The sequence below is a fragment of the Oncorhynchus mykiss genome, chromosome 30, assembly GCF_013265735.2.
Source record: "Oncorhynchus mykiss isolate Arlee chromosome 30, USDA_OmykA_1.1, whole genome shotgun sequence".
In the NCBI taxonomy this organism is placed as follows: domain Eukaryota; kingdom Metazoa; phylum Chordata; class Actinopteri; order Salmoniformes; family Salmonidae; genus Oncorhynchus; species Oncorhynchus mykiss.
In genome coordinates this window covers 35,581,514-35,597,454 of record NC_050570.1, presented here as the reverse complement: position 1 = coordinate 35,597,454, position 15,941 = coordinate 35,581,514, and the positions used below count along the sequence as shown (strand labels likewise).

Here is a 15,941-nt window from a genome sequence, read left to right as displayed (position 1 = left end):
CATTGGGACTGAAAAATGATATGTGGTTTCATTGCACAAGTCTCAGAGGTTTGGCAATTGGCATTATACTTCCCCAGGGTACATAATGCAAAACAGATTAACAACACATAATGATATACAGACACACAATACACTAGACGTCACGGGACCAGAGACTGCCAAACATCACCAATGAACAAGAACAATTACAGCTAGTTTGCGTCCCAAATGTCACCTTATTCCCTACATTAGTGCAGAGCCCTGGTTAAAAGTAGTGCACTATATAGGGAATAGGGTTCCATTTGGGATGCACCCAGCATGTATTGCCTCTATGGGAATCATCAATTAGCCTCTCCACCCTCCCACTGTGACACTTCCCCCTCTGACGCTTGATCTTTAACCCTTGACCCAGTCCTTACCGAGTAGCTCTCCTGCTTCTTGGGGATGTAGAGGTCGATGTTCTTGTCCCCCCAGTCGAACACCAGCTCCTCCTCCTCTCTCACGTTCACCCACATGATCTGTTTACTGATCGCCTCAATGATCTGCTGCATCTCCCTCAGCTGGTTGCTACGACCATGAGACATTTTCTGACAGAGCGATAAACATGGTGAGACTCATCAGTAGTTAGGTACAATCAATAAAGTCACAAATCCTTTGGGGCATGACTAACATATACAGACGAATGAAAATAAAGATGTTCAGTACAACACAAACCTAAAGAAAGATGATATACTAGTACAACAACCGTATTATACAGTAATGCAGGGGTGTGTATGTGTGTTTTCCCCAGAGCCTCTGTCACCTGCAGCATGTCCCATTCCTGATCCAGAGCATACTGGTTGGCCTTGTCTCCTTTCATAATCTGTAGGGAGGAACACACAAACACTGAGAGAGAATCACACACACTTAGTCAGAATCACACACAAACACACTCCCAGAAATAGAATGTGTATGGGAGACAGTGTGAAAGTAACTGTGTCTGTGGTTGTGACAGGTGTGTGTGTGTGTGTGTGTATGTGCGTACCCACCAGTTCAACCTTGGCCTTGTCCACCTCGGGGCTTCTCTGTATCGAGCTGTGGAACTTGCTGTGGCTGATCAGCTGCTGCTCAATGTCTGCAGAGTTATCTCCCCACTGAGCGGTCTCTATCAGATGCTGGAATACAAACACATTACGATCACATTATAACTGCATCTAAAATACATTATAACTGCATCTCAAATACATTATAACTGCATCTAAAATACATTATAACTGCATCTCAAATACATTATAACTGCATCTAAAATACATTATAACTGCATCTCAAATACATTATAACTGCATCTAAAATACATTATAACTGCATCTCAAATACATTATAACTGCATCTCAAATACATTATAACTACATCTCAAATACATTATAACTGCATCTCAAATACATTATAACTGCATCTCAAATACATTATAACTGCATCTCAAATACATTATAACTGCATCTCAAATACATTATAACTGCATCTCAAATACATTATAACTGCATCTAAAATACATTATAACTGCATCTCAAATACATTATAACTACATCTCAAATACATTATAACTGCATCTCAAATACATTATAACTGCATCTAAAATACATTATAACTGCATCTCAAATACATTATAACTGCATCTCAAATACATTATAACTGCATCTAAAATACATTATAACTGCATCTCAAATACATTATAACTGCATCTCAAATACATTATAACTACATCTCAAATACATTATAACTACATGTCAAATACATTATAACTACATGTCAAATACATTATAACTACATGTCAAATACATTATAACTACATGTCAAATACATAACTACATTTCAAATACATTATAACAACATTTCAAATACATTATAACTACATCTCAAATACATTATAACTACATTTAAAATACATTGTAACTACATCTCAAATACATTATAACTACATTTAAAATACATTATAACTACATTTAAAATACATTATAACTACATTTCAAATACATAACTACATTTCAAATACATTATAACTACATCTCAAATACATTATAACTACATCTCAAATACATTATAACTACATCTCAAATACATTATAACTACATCTCAAATACATTATAACTACATTTCAAATACATAACTACATTTCAAATACATTATAACTACATCTCAAATACATTATAACTACATCTCAAATACATTATAACTACATTTCAAATACATTATAACTGCATCTAAAATACATTATAACTGCATCTCAAATACATTATAACTACATTTCAAATACATTATAACTGCATCTCAAATACATTATAACTGCATCTCAAATACATTATAACTGCATCTCAAATACATTATAACTGCATCTCAAATACATTATAACTACATTTCAAATACATTATAACTACATTTCAAATACATTATAACTACATTTCAAATACATTATAACTGCATCTCAAATACATTATAACTACATTTCAAATACATTATAACTACATCTCAAATACATTATAACTGCATCTCAAATACATTATAACTACATCTCAAATACATTATAACTACATCTCAAATACATTATAACTACATCTCAAATACATTATAACTACATTTCAAATACATTATAACTGCATCTCAAATACATTATAACTACATCTCAAATACATTATAACTACATTTCAAATACATTATAACTACATCTCAAATACATTATAACTACATGTCAAATACATTATAACTACATGTCAAATACATAACTGCATCTCAAATACATTATAACTACATCTCAAATACATTATAACTACATGTCAAATACATTATAACTGCATCTCAAATACATTATAACTACATCTCAAATACATTATAACTACATCTCAAATACATTATAACTACATGTCAAATACATTATAACTACATGTCAAATACATAACTGCATCTCAAATACATTATAACTACATCTCAAATACATTATAACTACATCTCAAATACATTATAACTGCATCTCAAATACATTATAACTGCATCTCAAATACATTATAACTACATCTCAAATACATTATAACTACATCTCAAATACATTATAACTACATGTCAAATACATTATAACTGCATCTCAAATACATTATAACTACATCTCAAATACATTATAACTGCATCTCAAATACATTATAACTACATGTCAAATACATTATAACTGCATCTCAAATACATTATAACTACATCTCAAATACATTATAACTACATCTCAAATACATTATAACTACATCTCAAATACATTATAACTACATCTCAAATACATTATAACTACATGTCAAATACATTATAACTGCATCTCAAATACATTATAACTACATCTCAAATACATTATAACTACATCTCAAATACATTATAACTGCATCTCAAATACATTATAACTACATCTCAAATACATTATAACTACATCTCAAATACATTATAACTGCATCTAAAATACATTATAACTGCATCTCAAATACATTATAACTACATGTCAAATACATTTTAAACTACATGTAAAATACATTAAAACTACATGTCAAATACATTATAACTACATCTCAAATACATTATAACTACATCTCAAATACATTATAACTACATCTCAAATACATTATAACTACATGTCAAATACATTTTAAACTACATGTAAAATACATTAAAACTACATGTCAAATACATTATAACTACATCTCAAATACATTATAACTACATCTCAAATACATTATAACTACATCTCAAATACATTATAACTACATGTCAAATACATTTTAAACTACATGTAAAATACATTAAAACTACATGTCAAATACATTATAACTACATCTCAAATACATTATAACTACATCTCAAATACATTATAACTACATCTCAAATACATTATAACTACATCTCAAATACATTATAACTACATCTCAAATACATTATAACTGCATCTAAAATACATTATAACTGCATCTCAAATACATTATAACTACATCTCAAATACATTATAACTGCATCTCAAATACATTATAACTGCATCTAAAATACATTATAACTGCATCTCAAATACATTATAACTGCATCTCAAATACATTATAACTACATCTCAAATACATTATAACTACATCTCAAATACATTATAACTGCATCTCAAATACATTATAACTGCATCTAAAATACATTATAACTGCATCTCAAATACATTATAACTGCATCTAAAATACATTATAACTACATTTCAAATACATTATAACTACATCTCAAATACATTATAACTACATGTCAAATACATTTTAAACTACATGTAAAATACATTAAAACTACATGTCAAATACATTATAACTACATCTCAAATACATTATAACTACATCTCAAATACATTAAAACTACATGTCAAATACATTATAACTACATCTCAAATACATTATAACTACATCTCAAATACATTGTAACCTCACAAACACAACACGCACCTTAACCATAACACAAATACACATCTCAACTACAACACACACACAGCTCAACCACAACACACACCTTAACCATAACACAAATACACATCTCAACTACAACACACACTGACACACAGCTCAACCATAGGGAGTAGGCTCCCATGCTAGAACACTGCCACTAGGTGGTGATAGAGTAGTGTGAAGTATGGTAAACGCTTACCCTCTGTAAGCCTAACACTAAAAACCAACCAAGAAGAAAATGTGGGAGGAATGTCAGGAATTCACCAATAGACAGGGAGTCTGGGCCACTAACACCAGAACATAGCCTAGCTTTCACCTAGGTTTGTGCAAAGGGGGGTGCATAGTATGAGTGTGTGTGTACACAGTATTCTACTTGGTACAATGCTTAACATACAGTTACACTACGTCTAGCCTCTAGCGTGACTTCTGCATGTGTGTACAAGTGTCAAAGCAGGCATAACCGCCAACACAACCTGCTCTATCCTTTCTGTTCGTTCTCCAGTTTGCAAAAAGCTGGCAGTGGAAGGTGTTCAATTGCAAGGATGACGTTCATCACCTGTGGTTGTGAGAACTGTACATTGCAGTGGGAGGGTTAAGGTTACTTTAAGACAATTGCAATACTGCGTGTGATTGTGTGTGTGTGCCATTTCAGGTGAATTCAGATCTAAATGAAGTTTGAGTGTCAGAGTGTTATCTGCACTGACTTCTCGGACACACACCTGCCCTCCAGGACTAACCAGTTCATGTACAGTGGCAAGAACAAGTACATTTAAGTCACTTCATTTAAGTCACAACAATAGACAAACAGTCTGCATAAACTAATAACACACAAATGTTATTAAAAATGAATTTCCAAGTTTATCAAGACATTTTGCATAATAATGTTAGGCTATCTGTCTGCCAATTGAAGCTCAACAGAAGTTGGGTGATGCAACAGGACGACGACCTAAAACAAAGAAGTAAATCAACAACAGAATGGCTTCAACAGAAGAAAATACGCCTTCTGGAGTGGCCCAGTCAGTCCTGACCTCAACCCAATTGAGATGCTGTGACCTCAAGAGAGCGGTTCACACCAGACATCCCAAGAATCTTGCTGAACTGAAACAGCTTTGTAAAGAAGAATGGTCCAAAATTCCTCCTGACCATTGGGCAGGTCTGATCCGCAACTACAGAAAACATTTGTTTGAGGTTATTGCTGCCAAAGGAGGGTCAACCGGTTAAATCCAAGTGTTCACATACTTTTTTTCCACCCTGCACTGTGAATGTTTACACGATGTGTTCAATAAAGACATGGAAAGGTATAATTGTTTGTGTGTTATTAGTTTAAGCAGACTGTGTTTGTCTATTGTTGTGACTTAAATGACGATCAGAACAAATTTTATGATCAATTTATGCAGAAATCCAGGTCAATTCCAAAGGGTTTACATACTTTTTCTTGCCACTGTATGTGTGGGGGAATGCAGAAAATTCCCCAAAATGTCAAAGGTTCAAGTGTTTCAAAATTATGACTTTAATACTATATGAACTGGGGGTGTTTTGCAACACATTGTCAGAACCATTTTTGTCTCACACTAAAAAATATATCTACCGGTAAGTGCAACATGTAATATGTTAATGTCCATATAGAGTATTGAAAAATACTAAAAACAAATATATTACATCTTCCTGGCAGGTTGCAGGTACACAACATTGACGTTGTGCAATCATATGTAACTCATATGTATCATACGCTTTCCTGCACTGGCATTACACATATGACTGCAGGCAGTTCATCTGAAGGGGAACAGGTGGTAGCAATAATATTATGCAATCCTGTAGCATGTGCCTTCCTACACGGGCGTTACACATCTGTCCTGTAGGGTGTGGTTCTCCTTACCTTCTGGTGTCCAATCCAGGCCATGGCCTCGTTGAAGCTCCACCCAGCTTCCTCCCAAGCGCCACTCCCTCTGCTCCCCCGGCTCCGCCTTTGCATGGTTCCGTTTATGGCCATGTGGACTCCCGTCAACTGGTCCCGACACATCTCCACACTATGGAGGGGGTAGGGGGAGCGGGGGGGGAGAAGGGGGAGCGAATGTCAATGTTAAACTCTTCCCGAAACTCTTCCCCAGGTCGTTGCTGTAAAATATAATTTGTCCTCGGTCAACTTACCTGGTAAAATAAGATGAGATAAATAATAAACGAAACACACTAGTCATCTGTTTTGCGTGTCTGACCTCAAACAGTGAGAGGGAACGGGCAATAGAGAGAGAAACAAGGAGAATGGATATTGGTTTGTCTGTATGCGGTAGTGGTGGTCATCTCATAGTGTGTCTAACCTTCGGACCACGCTGTCATTGGGTTGTCCCATCTGTCTGAGGTCCAGAGCACAGGCCTTCAGCTGCTCTATGGTCTCCCTGGCCAGGGCCATGTAGTGATCTGCCTCCACTGTGCCGCGCCCAGAATCGCTGCCCTGCAGGACACACGGGGAAATGTCAGACACACGTTATGACTTTGTACATCAGGTTCAGTCTAGCCTCAACTTGCCGTTCTGGGTTTCTCAAACGGGAATACGGTAGACCATATTCAGTCAGGTAAATCCTTCAGTTCAAGACCCAGTCAAAGATAGGACCATAATGTATAGATCATGAGGATGCCATGCATGATCTTTCTGTCCAGATAGCTTCTATCTGTGGGCTAACTGACTGTTGGTACAGTAGTGTACTTTAATAGTTAAAAGAGTACATTCTGTGACAGGTCACGGCCAAATGAACACTTTCCCTGGGTTTTGTTTTCATTGTTGGTGTGTGTTTAAAGATAATTCCTGGGTTTACTGCTGACTGTGTGCCAGACACACGCTGAGATGCACTTCTTATTTTCACTTCATGCGTGACCAAAACGCACACACATGCTGAGTCGACAATGCCTGCAACGAACATGCTGAACATGCCAAATATGGCAGAGACAGGTGAGATATATAATCGGACGTGATTCTGACAAGACGTGGCTTGACAGGCTGAACGTATTTAAAAGCTGTTTGAAGATCTTTTGCGCGCATGAAGCGGAAGGGCGGAGTCACACCTGACAGAGCATATTTCACAAATGCCTCAGCCAACCACAGACACACAGTTGTGAGGACTCGTCATCAGAGTGAGTGTGTCCAGTCTAATGACCTGTTATGGATCATCTCATTATTATAATATAATAGACCTGACATTTAAAGGGATAGTGCGAGACTTTGGCCATACAAGCTGTACCGGTAGACTTCCCAGTCATTTTGCTAACTCTAGTTTGCTTTAGCTCACAAAACAACCTGTAACTTCTTTCATGCTGCACGTAGAGACATGCAAATGACATCCTCGAGTTCATCTGATTCTGGGTAACGAGGCAAATGCCTAAGTTGAAAATCTCGCAGTATCCCTTGAAGAAACCTAACAGTCATGTTCCTTTGCTGATTAAATGCATAGGCCTACTTGTACTAACACACCACAATTCCCCTAAAGCAAGTCAAGGGGGGGCTTGGTTGCAGGACTGGTATAGTAATCTCAGCGTTCATACCTCAGTCTACAGGTGCAGTACATGTCTTAGTCAGAGTGTCTGATTACATTTACTGTTGCCAGACATGAGGCTAAGTGTACTTAGACTAACATCATGACCAAAGCCAGTATCTCAAAGCAGACAGGACATGAAGTGACTCACAGACTGTAGGTAGTACAGAATGAAACGGAACACTGTTGTTATATATCTACGGTGGGTAGTGACTTACAGCCTGTAGGTAGTGTTCTGCTTTCCTCAGGTTGTCCTGACACTGGCCCTGCAGGATGTACGCCTTCTGGTGGAGGCCACTGGGGGGGAACTGTCTGTAGGAGACATGGAGGGGAGGGTTATAATCAACATCTTCTTGTAATCCAACTGGGCAATGTTAGGGTACCAGTCCATGCAGAGGTCACATTCAACAGGCTTCCACCAAAATAGATCAAAGAATATTTTGTTGTGTGGTTGCGTTGCGTTATAGGCTACCAGAGGCCTAGGAGCTGCATGTAACAGGGTTCAGCCAGAAGCAGTTTAAGTCAGAGGTAGAAGCATATCAAATATGGCCGTTTCTGTTGCATTCTCAGATACTGCTCCCCTCATTCTCAGATACTGCTCCCCTCATTCTCAGATACTGGTCCCCTCATTCTCAGATACTGGTCCCCTCATTCTCAGATACTGCTCCCCTCATTCTCAGATACTGCTCCCCTCATTCTCAGATACTGCTCCCCTCATTCTCAGATACTGGTCCCCTCATTCTCAGATACTGCTCCCCTCATTCTCAGATACTGGTCCCCTCATTCTCAGATACTGGTCCCCTCATTCTCAGATACTGCTCCCCTCATTCTCAGATACTGCTCCCCTCATTCTCAGATACTGCTCCCCTCATTCTCAGATACTGCTCCCCTCATTCTCAGATACTGCTCCCCTCATTCTCAGATACTGGTCCACTCATTATCAGATACTGGTCCCCTCATTCTCAGATACTGCTCCCCTCATTCTCAGATACTGCTCCCCTCATTCTCAGATACTGGTCCCCTCATTCTCAGATACTACTCCCCTCATTCTCAGATACTGCTCCCCTCATTCTCAGATACTGGTCCACTCATTCTCAGATACTGCTCCCCTCATTCTCAGATACTGCTCCCCTCATTCTCAGATACTGCTCCCCTCATTCTCAGATACTGGTCCCCTCATTCTCAGATACTGCTCCCCTCATTCTCAGATACTGGTCCCCTCATTCTCAGATACTGGTCCCCTCATTCTCAGATACTGGTCCCCTCATTCTCAGATACTGTTCCCCTCATTCTCAGATACTGCTCCCCTCATTCTCAGATACTGGTCCCCTCATTCTCAGATACTGCTCCCCTTAGGTGTTTTTAAAACAAAAACTTTGTTAACTGTTACTTGTTATCTTGGCATTTAAAGTAGTTTCATGACTATCATTATTGTTCTCAGTATATATGTCAACATCATCGATAATATAAACATCGTTATCATGATCATCTTCATCCTCAAACAACAACATCGTAGTCAGCATCATCATCAATATCCCCATCATCAATTACACTTTCTGCTATGTACATCAATGATCCCAAAGGTTGACTGAAATGAGTTATTATCTTAGTGTAGCAATTAGCAAGTCGTTAGTTATCCGAGGATGATTCCGCTATGCCCTAGTTGAATTGAGCATGAGTGCAGGGATAGACCAAGGGGAAATGTGAGTCAAGAGAACTGTCACATTCTCCCTATGCCATTTGCAACACAACAACACAGAGGCTGCATTTACACAGGGAGCCCAATTCTGATCTTTTTTTCCCCCCACTAATTGGTCTTTTGACCAATCAGATCAGCTCTGAAAAAGATCTGATGTGAAAAGAGCTGATGTGACTGTCAAGAAGACCAATTAGTGGGGGAAAAGATCAGAATTGGGCTGCCTGTGTCATCACAGACATATTCAACTGTAACCATGACCTCCATACTGTAGACTCTATAGAATTGTATAGGTTGCTATCAATAAAACGTCACAATACGGTGCAGAGCGTTCCATTTGGCTGCTGGGGGAGCAAGGAGACGACCCCCTAGGTCCACTAAAACCATTGACAACTACTTGGTTTTAATATCATCACCTCTTGAAGAGCATAGTCAAAAACACATTAACGATTATTCCACATTTAGCTCTGTCATTAGTTATTTAGCAAGTAACTGCACGCTGTTTATGATCATAGCCCGTTAACTAGCCATATTGACGTGATCTGTTATTCGTTTGCTAGCCAATTTGACATGCAATATTTATGCATTAGTTCTAACATTATATGACATGTATTTATTTCATGGGCGAAATTTCAGTCCATAGGACTGGAAATGTATGAATTCAACAAGCATGTCTCTGTCACTAACAAATACAGTCATGGGGTGGTAAAATCAACAATTCACTCAAAAAGGCAAGGCACACCGGGGAAATTATATTGGAGCTGTGGCTTGGTGGGGGATGTGGCTTTCAATTAATTGTTTTTGGCCACATGCAAGTCGAAGTGTTGTAGCAGTTGAAGGGCTCTTTGGTTATGCTAATTCAAGTTTGAGCATGTCCGCTACCAGTTCTGAAGTCTTTGCACATGCTTATATAAGAGTGTGTGGCACTAAAGACTCGTAAACATGATTGTAATGTCCTTAATCCAACACGGGTGACCTTGTCAAGAGATACAGACCGACATTGTCTTCAGAAGGTATTCATACCCTGGGATTTATTCCACATTTTGTTGTGTTTACAGCCGGAGTAGAAAAATGTATTAAATCTATGTTTTGTCTCACCCATCTTTCACACAGTACCCAATAATGACAAAGTGAAAACATGTTTTTAGAAATGTTTGCTCATTAAATTCAAAATGAAGTACAGAGGTATCTCATTTGCATACAGTACCAGTCAAAAGTTTGGACACATACTCGTTCAAGGGTTTTTCTTTGTTTTTACTAAGACATCACAATTATGACATAACACATATGTAATCAATTAGTAACCAAAAAAAGTGTTAAACAAATCAAAATATGTTTTATATTTGAGACTCTACAAAGCAGCCACCCTTTGCCTTGATGACAGCTTTGGACATTCTTCACATTCTCTCAACCAGCTTCACCTGGAATGCATTTCCAACAGTCTTGAAGGAATTCCCACATACTGAGCACTTGTTGGCTGCTTTTCCTTCACTCTGCAGTCCAACTCTTCCCAAACCATCTCAATTGGGTGGTCAGGTGATTGTGGAGGCCAGGTAATCTGATGCAGCACTCCATCACTCTCCTTCTTGGTAAATCTGCCCTTACACAGCCTGGAGGTGCATTGGGTCAGTGTCCTGTTGAAAAACAAATTATAGTCCCACTAAGCCCAAACTAGATGGGATAGCGTATCGCTGCAAAATGTTGTGGTAGCCATGCTGCTTAAGTGTGCCTTGAATTCTAAATACATCACAGACAGTGTTACCAGCAAACACACCCCCACACACCCCCAACCCTACTCTGCGTCTCACAAAGACATGGTGGTTGGAACCAAAAATCTCCAATTTGGACTCATCAGACCAAAGGACAGATTTCCACCGGGTCTAATGTCCATTGCACGTGTATCTTGGCCAAAACAAGTCTCTTCTTCCTATTGATGTCGTTTAGTAGAGGTTTCTTTGAAGCAATTCGACCATGAAGGCCTGATTCACGCAGTCTCCTCTGAACAGTTGATGTTGAGATGTGTATGTTACTTGAACTCTGTGAAGCATTTATTTGGTGTGCAATATTCTGAGGCTGGTAACTATAATGAACTTACCCTCTGCAGCAGAGGTAACTCTGGGCCTTCCATTCCTGTGGCGGCCCTCATAAGAGCCAGTTTCATCATAGCGCTTAATGGTTTTTGCGACTGCACTTGAAGAAACGTTCAATGTTCTTGAAATGTTCTGCATAGACTGACCTTTATAACCTCAATAGAGTAGGGGGCACTATTTTCACCTCCGGATGAAAAGCATGCCCAAAGTAAACTGCCTGTTTCTCAGGTCCAGAAGCTAGGATATGCATGTAATTGGTAGATTTGGATAGAAAACACTCTAAAGTTTCCAAAACTGTTACAACAATGTCTGTGAGTATAACATAACTGATATGGCAGGTGAAAACCTGAGAAAAATCCATTCAGGAAGTGGGATTTTTTATTTATTTGTAGTTTTCCATTGACTGCCTATACAGATTCCATTGATTTAGGACTCAAGTTGCACTTCCTATGGCTTCCACTAGATGTCAACAGTCTTTAGAAATTGTTTCAGGTTTGTATTCTGAAGAATGAGGGAGTAAGACCTCAATGAGTAAGTGGACCCTGCAGTGTCCCATAGGTTTTTCATGCGCACGACCGAGGATGCGCCTTTCTCGTTTTCCTTTTATATTGATGAAACTTTTGTCCGGTTGAAATATTATTGATTATTATGACTAAAAACAAACTGAGGATTGATTATAAACATCGTTTGACATGTTTCTACAAACTTTACTGATACTTTTCGGATTTTTCGTCTGCCTGTTGTGACTGCCTTTGGATTACTGAACAAAACGTGCAAACAAAAGAGGTTTTTGGATATAAAGAGGGACTTTAACAAACAAAACAAACATTTCTTGAGTTAATTGGAGTCTTGTGAGTGCAACCATATGAAGATCATTAAAGGTAAGTGATTAATTTTAGCGCTATTTCTGACTTGTGTAACTCCTCTACTTGGCTGGTAACTGTTTGTAATTTTTTGTCTGCTGGGCGCTGTTCTCAGATAATCGCATGGTATGCTTTCGCCGTAAAGCCTATTTGAAATCTGACACCGTGGTTGGATTAACAAGAAGTTCATCTTTAAACCGATGTATAACACTTTATTTTTGCTTATTTGAGCTGTTCTTGCCATAATAAGGACTTGGTCTTTTACCAAATAGGGCTATTTGCTGTATACCACCCCTACCTTGTCACAACACATCTGATTGGCTCAAACACATTAAAAAGGAAAGAAACTCCAGAAATGTACATTTTACAAGGCACACCTTGTAAAATTTAAATGTATTCCAGATGACTACCTCATGAAGCTGGTTAAGAGAATGCCAAGAGTGTGCAAAGCTGTCATCAAGACAAAGGGTGGCTTCTTTGAAGAATCTCAAATATAAAATATATTTAACTTTCTTGGTTACTACATGATTTCATATTTTTTTATTTCCTAGTTTTGACTTCTTCACTATTATTCTACAATGTAGAAAATAGTGAAAATAAAGAAAAACCCTGGAATGATTAGGTGTGTCCAAACTTTTGACTGGTACTGTAAGTATTCACACCCCAGAGTCAATACATCTTAGAATCACCTTGCAGCGATTACAGTTGTGAGTCTTTCTGGTAAGACTCTAAGAGCTTTGCACACTTGGATTATACAATATTTGCACTTTATTCTTTTTTAAATTATTCAAGCTCTGTCAAGTTGATAGTTTATCATTGCTAGACAGACATTTTCAGGTCTTGCCATAGATTTGAGCAGATTTAAGTCAAAACTGTAACTAGGCCACTCAGGAACATTCAGTGTTGTCTTGGTGAGCAACTCAGTGTTTATTTGGCCTTGAGTTTAAGGTTATTGCCCTGCTAAAATGTGAATTTGTCTCCCACTGTCTGTTGGAAAGCAGACCACCAAGTTTCCCTCCAGGATTTTGCCTGTGCTTAACTTTATTCTGTTTATTTTTATCCTAAAAAAACAACCCAGTCCTTACCGATGACAAGCATACCCATAACATGATGCAGCCACCACCATGCTTGAAAATATGAAGAGCGGTATTCAGTGATGTGTTGTGTTGGATTTGTCACATTTTCTGTACTTTTACTTCAGTGCCTTGTTGCAAACAGGATGGATGTTTTGGAAAAAAAATGAGCAACTGAGTTAGGAAGTACGCCTGTATCTTTGTGTAATCAAGTGTAATTAATAACTTCACCGTGCTCAAAGGCATATTAAATGTCTGCTTTTTTATGTGGGAAAAGTCAAGGGGTACTTTCTGAAGGCACTGCATTTGCATAATGGTTCAAATACTATGAGGTGTTATTGCACAACACCATTGGTGCAAACTATACACACATCCTAGTGTTATTTTTGAAAATTAAGTTATGTAATGTGTATTATGTTGATTACGTTCTGTAAAAAACATATTAATTGCATAACACCATTGGTGTTAAAAATACTATATGAGGTGGTATTGCATAACCCTAAAAGTGTTCATTCCTTAACACTGAAAAAGTGTAACAGTGTCAGCTCTAAGCACCGTTTTAATGTAACACTGAAAAGGGTGGACCCATTTAGACACCGGCCCATAGTTCAATGTAACACTAAATGTCAGTGTTGATTTAACGCTGAAGAATTTGCTGTGTGGTTCATTTTCTGTAATTTTTGGGGTTGTCACATGGTTCAAGACAGCAGGTCGTTATTCTTTGAAACAAAGACCTCTCAATGATGCCTAATAAATTATTAACTGGGTCGGCACTCACAGATAATATTCGCCCCTGCCATAGCCTAGGCTATATATATACGACAACGACACATAGGCCTATAATTATCCCCCCGACAAAATCAAGACCTTGACATAAAAAAATAATGAACTAGATTGAAATAATGTGTTAGATGACACGGTTATATAGTGCATTGTATTTATCTTCTGTGGCAATGGAGTTGTAGCCTAGTTCAAATGTATACGGGCAAGTGAACGCAATTGTGTAACACAGTACCCTACAGCAGAATAGGGGCCTTTTGAAGAAAAACAATTCTTACCCCTGTCCTCCACCACCACCTCGCATGGAAGCCTTTGAGTAGCTGTAAGTATTATCGTCCATGTACTCCTGTCCGTATCCACTACCACCGTGCACTTCGCTCTGGGCATATTGTCCAGTTCCGCAGCTCAGGTCGGGCCTGGACCCGATACTGCGGCTGACATAAAACACCCCCTGGGACCCGTATAGACTCATCTCTGGATCCAAAAAGTTATAAAACTCCGCTGGAGAAAAATGGTGGACGAAGAGTTTGCAATCCTGGCTGCAGTGCGCAAAAGCTGTCAGAGGGGACTGTCTGAAGCGGTTGATGTGATCCCTCCTGCACCTGTCTGCGGAGCAGAGTCCCTAGGCAGCACCGACTTGATCTGCAACACGGGAAAGTGTCGTTTTTGGCCAAACAAAACAGACCACACCTTTCATCAACCTACTTGCCTAGAAAAACATTTTAATTTAGTGTTTTTTTCTTTCCACGTCCCCGGCCCTCCTCTATCTCAACCTGTACTCAGGGGAGATGTATCATAGTAAACGTAAATCTGTTGTCTTCCATTTAGTATGATATCTATGTTCCGTAGCCCAGCCTAGGTGGATAGGTGGTGTGTGTGTTTGGTTTGGTTCTTCAATCCTTGTGGGCACATAAAATCCCCCAAAGCCCACAAGGATAGTAAAAACAAGGAAAAATCTACCTTGTGGGGACATGTCCCCATGAGGACAAAGGATATTTTAAGTTTATGGGTTAGGGTTACAATTAGGGTTAGGGTAAGGGGTTAGCAATTAGGGTTAGGACTTAGGTTTAGGGTTTGGGTTAAGTTTAGGGTAAGGGTTAGGTTTAGGGGTTAGGGAAATACGATTTTGAATGTCCACACGAGGATAGAAGAATAAAATGTGTGTGTGTGTGTGTGTGTGTGTGTGTGTGTGTGTGTGTGTGTGTGTGGTGTGTGTGTGCGTACATGCCTGTGTTCTCTGTGGGAGGGTAGGCTAATTATCTCTCAGTGTTTCAGTCTATTGTTGAAGGTCAAACTAAAGAAGTCTTGACACTGAAATGTTTACTGTTTCTTTCCAACAGATCACTATTGAGGAAATTAATGTAGTAAGAGACTATCAGAAAAGGAAAGGCTAATGAACATATCGAAGGCGATCCAATATTGGTCATCTTTAAAAAACAGTAAGTGAGTTGTAAGTTTCAG

General features: G+C 38.4%; 1 protein-coding gene across 2 annotated transcripts in view; it reads right to left on the bottom strand.

The window, feature by feature from the left end:
* The window catches only part of wu:fi04e12 (desmoplakin), a 35,987-nt gene extending 20,805 nt beyond the window's left edge, over positions 1-15,182 (bottom strand). Inside the window, exons 1-7 of one of the 2 annotated variants that reach the window (XM_036968811.1) lie at positions 14,759-15,182; positions 8,197-8,290; positions 6,770-6,903; positions 6,331-6,481; positions 1,008-1,133; positions 782-841; positions 399-566 (exon numbers count right to left, since the gene is read on the bottom strand). In XM_036968811.1, the coding sequence (XP_036824706.1) occupies positions 399-566; positions 782-841; positions 1,008-1,133; positions 6,331-6,481; positions 6,770-6,903; positions 8,197-8,290; positions 14,759-14,952 (927 nt within the window). In that variant the 5' untranslated portion in view covers positions 14,953-15,182. The remainder of the gene's footprint in view (positions 1-398; positions 567-781; positions 842-1,007; positions 1,134-6,330; positions 6,482-6,769; positions 6,904-8,196; positions 8,291-14,758) is intronic. The other variant, XM_036968812.1, reaches the window with a different exon arrangement.
* Positions 15,183-15,941: the final 759 nt, after the last annotated feature.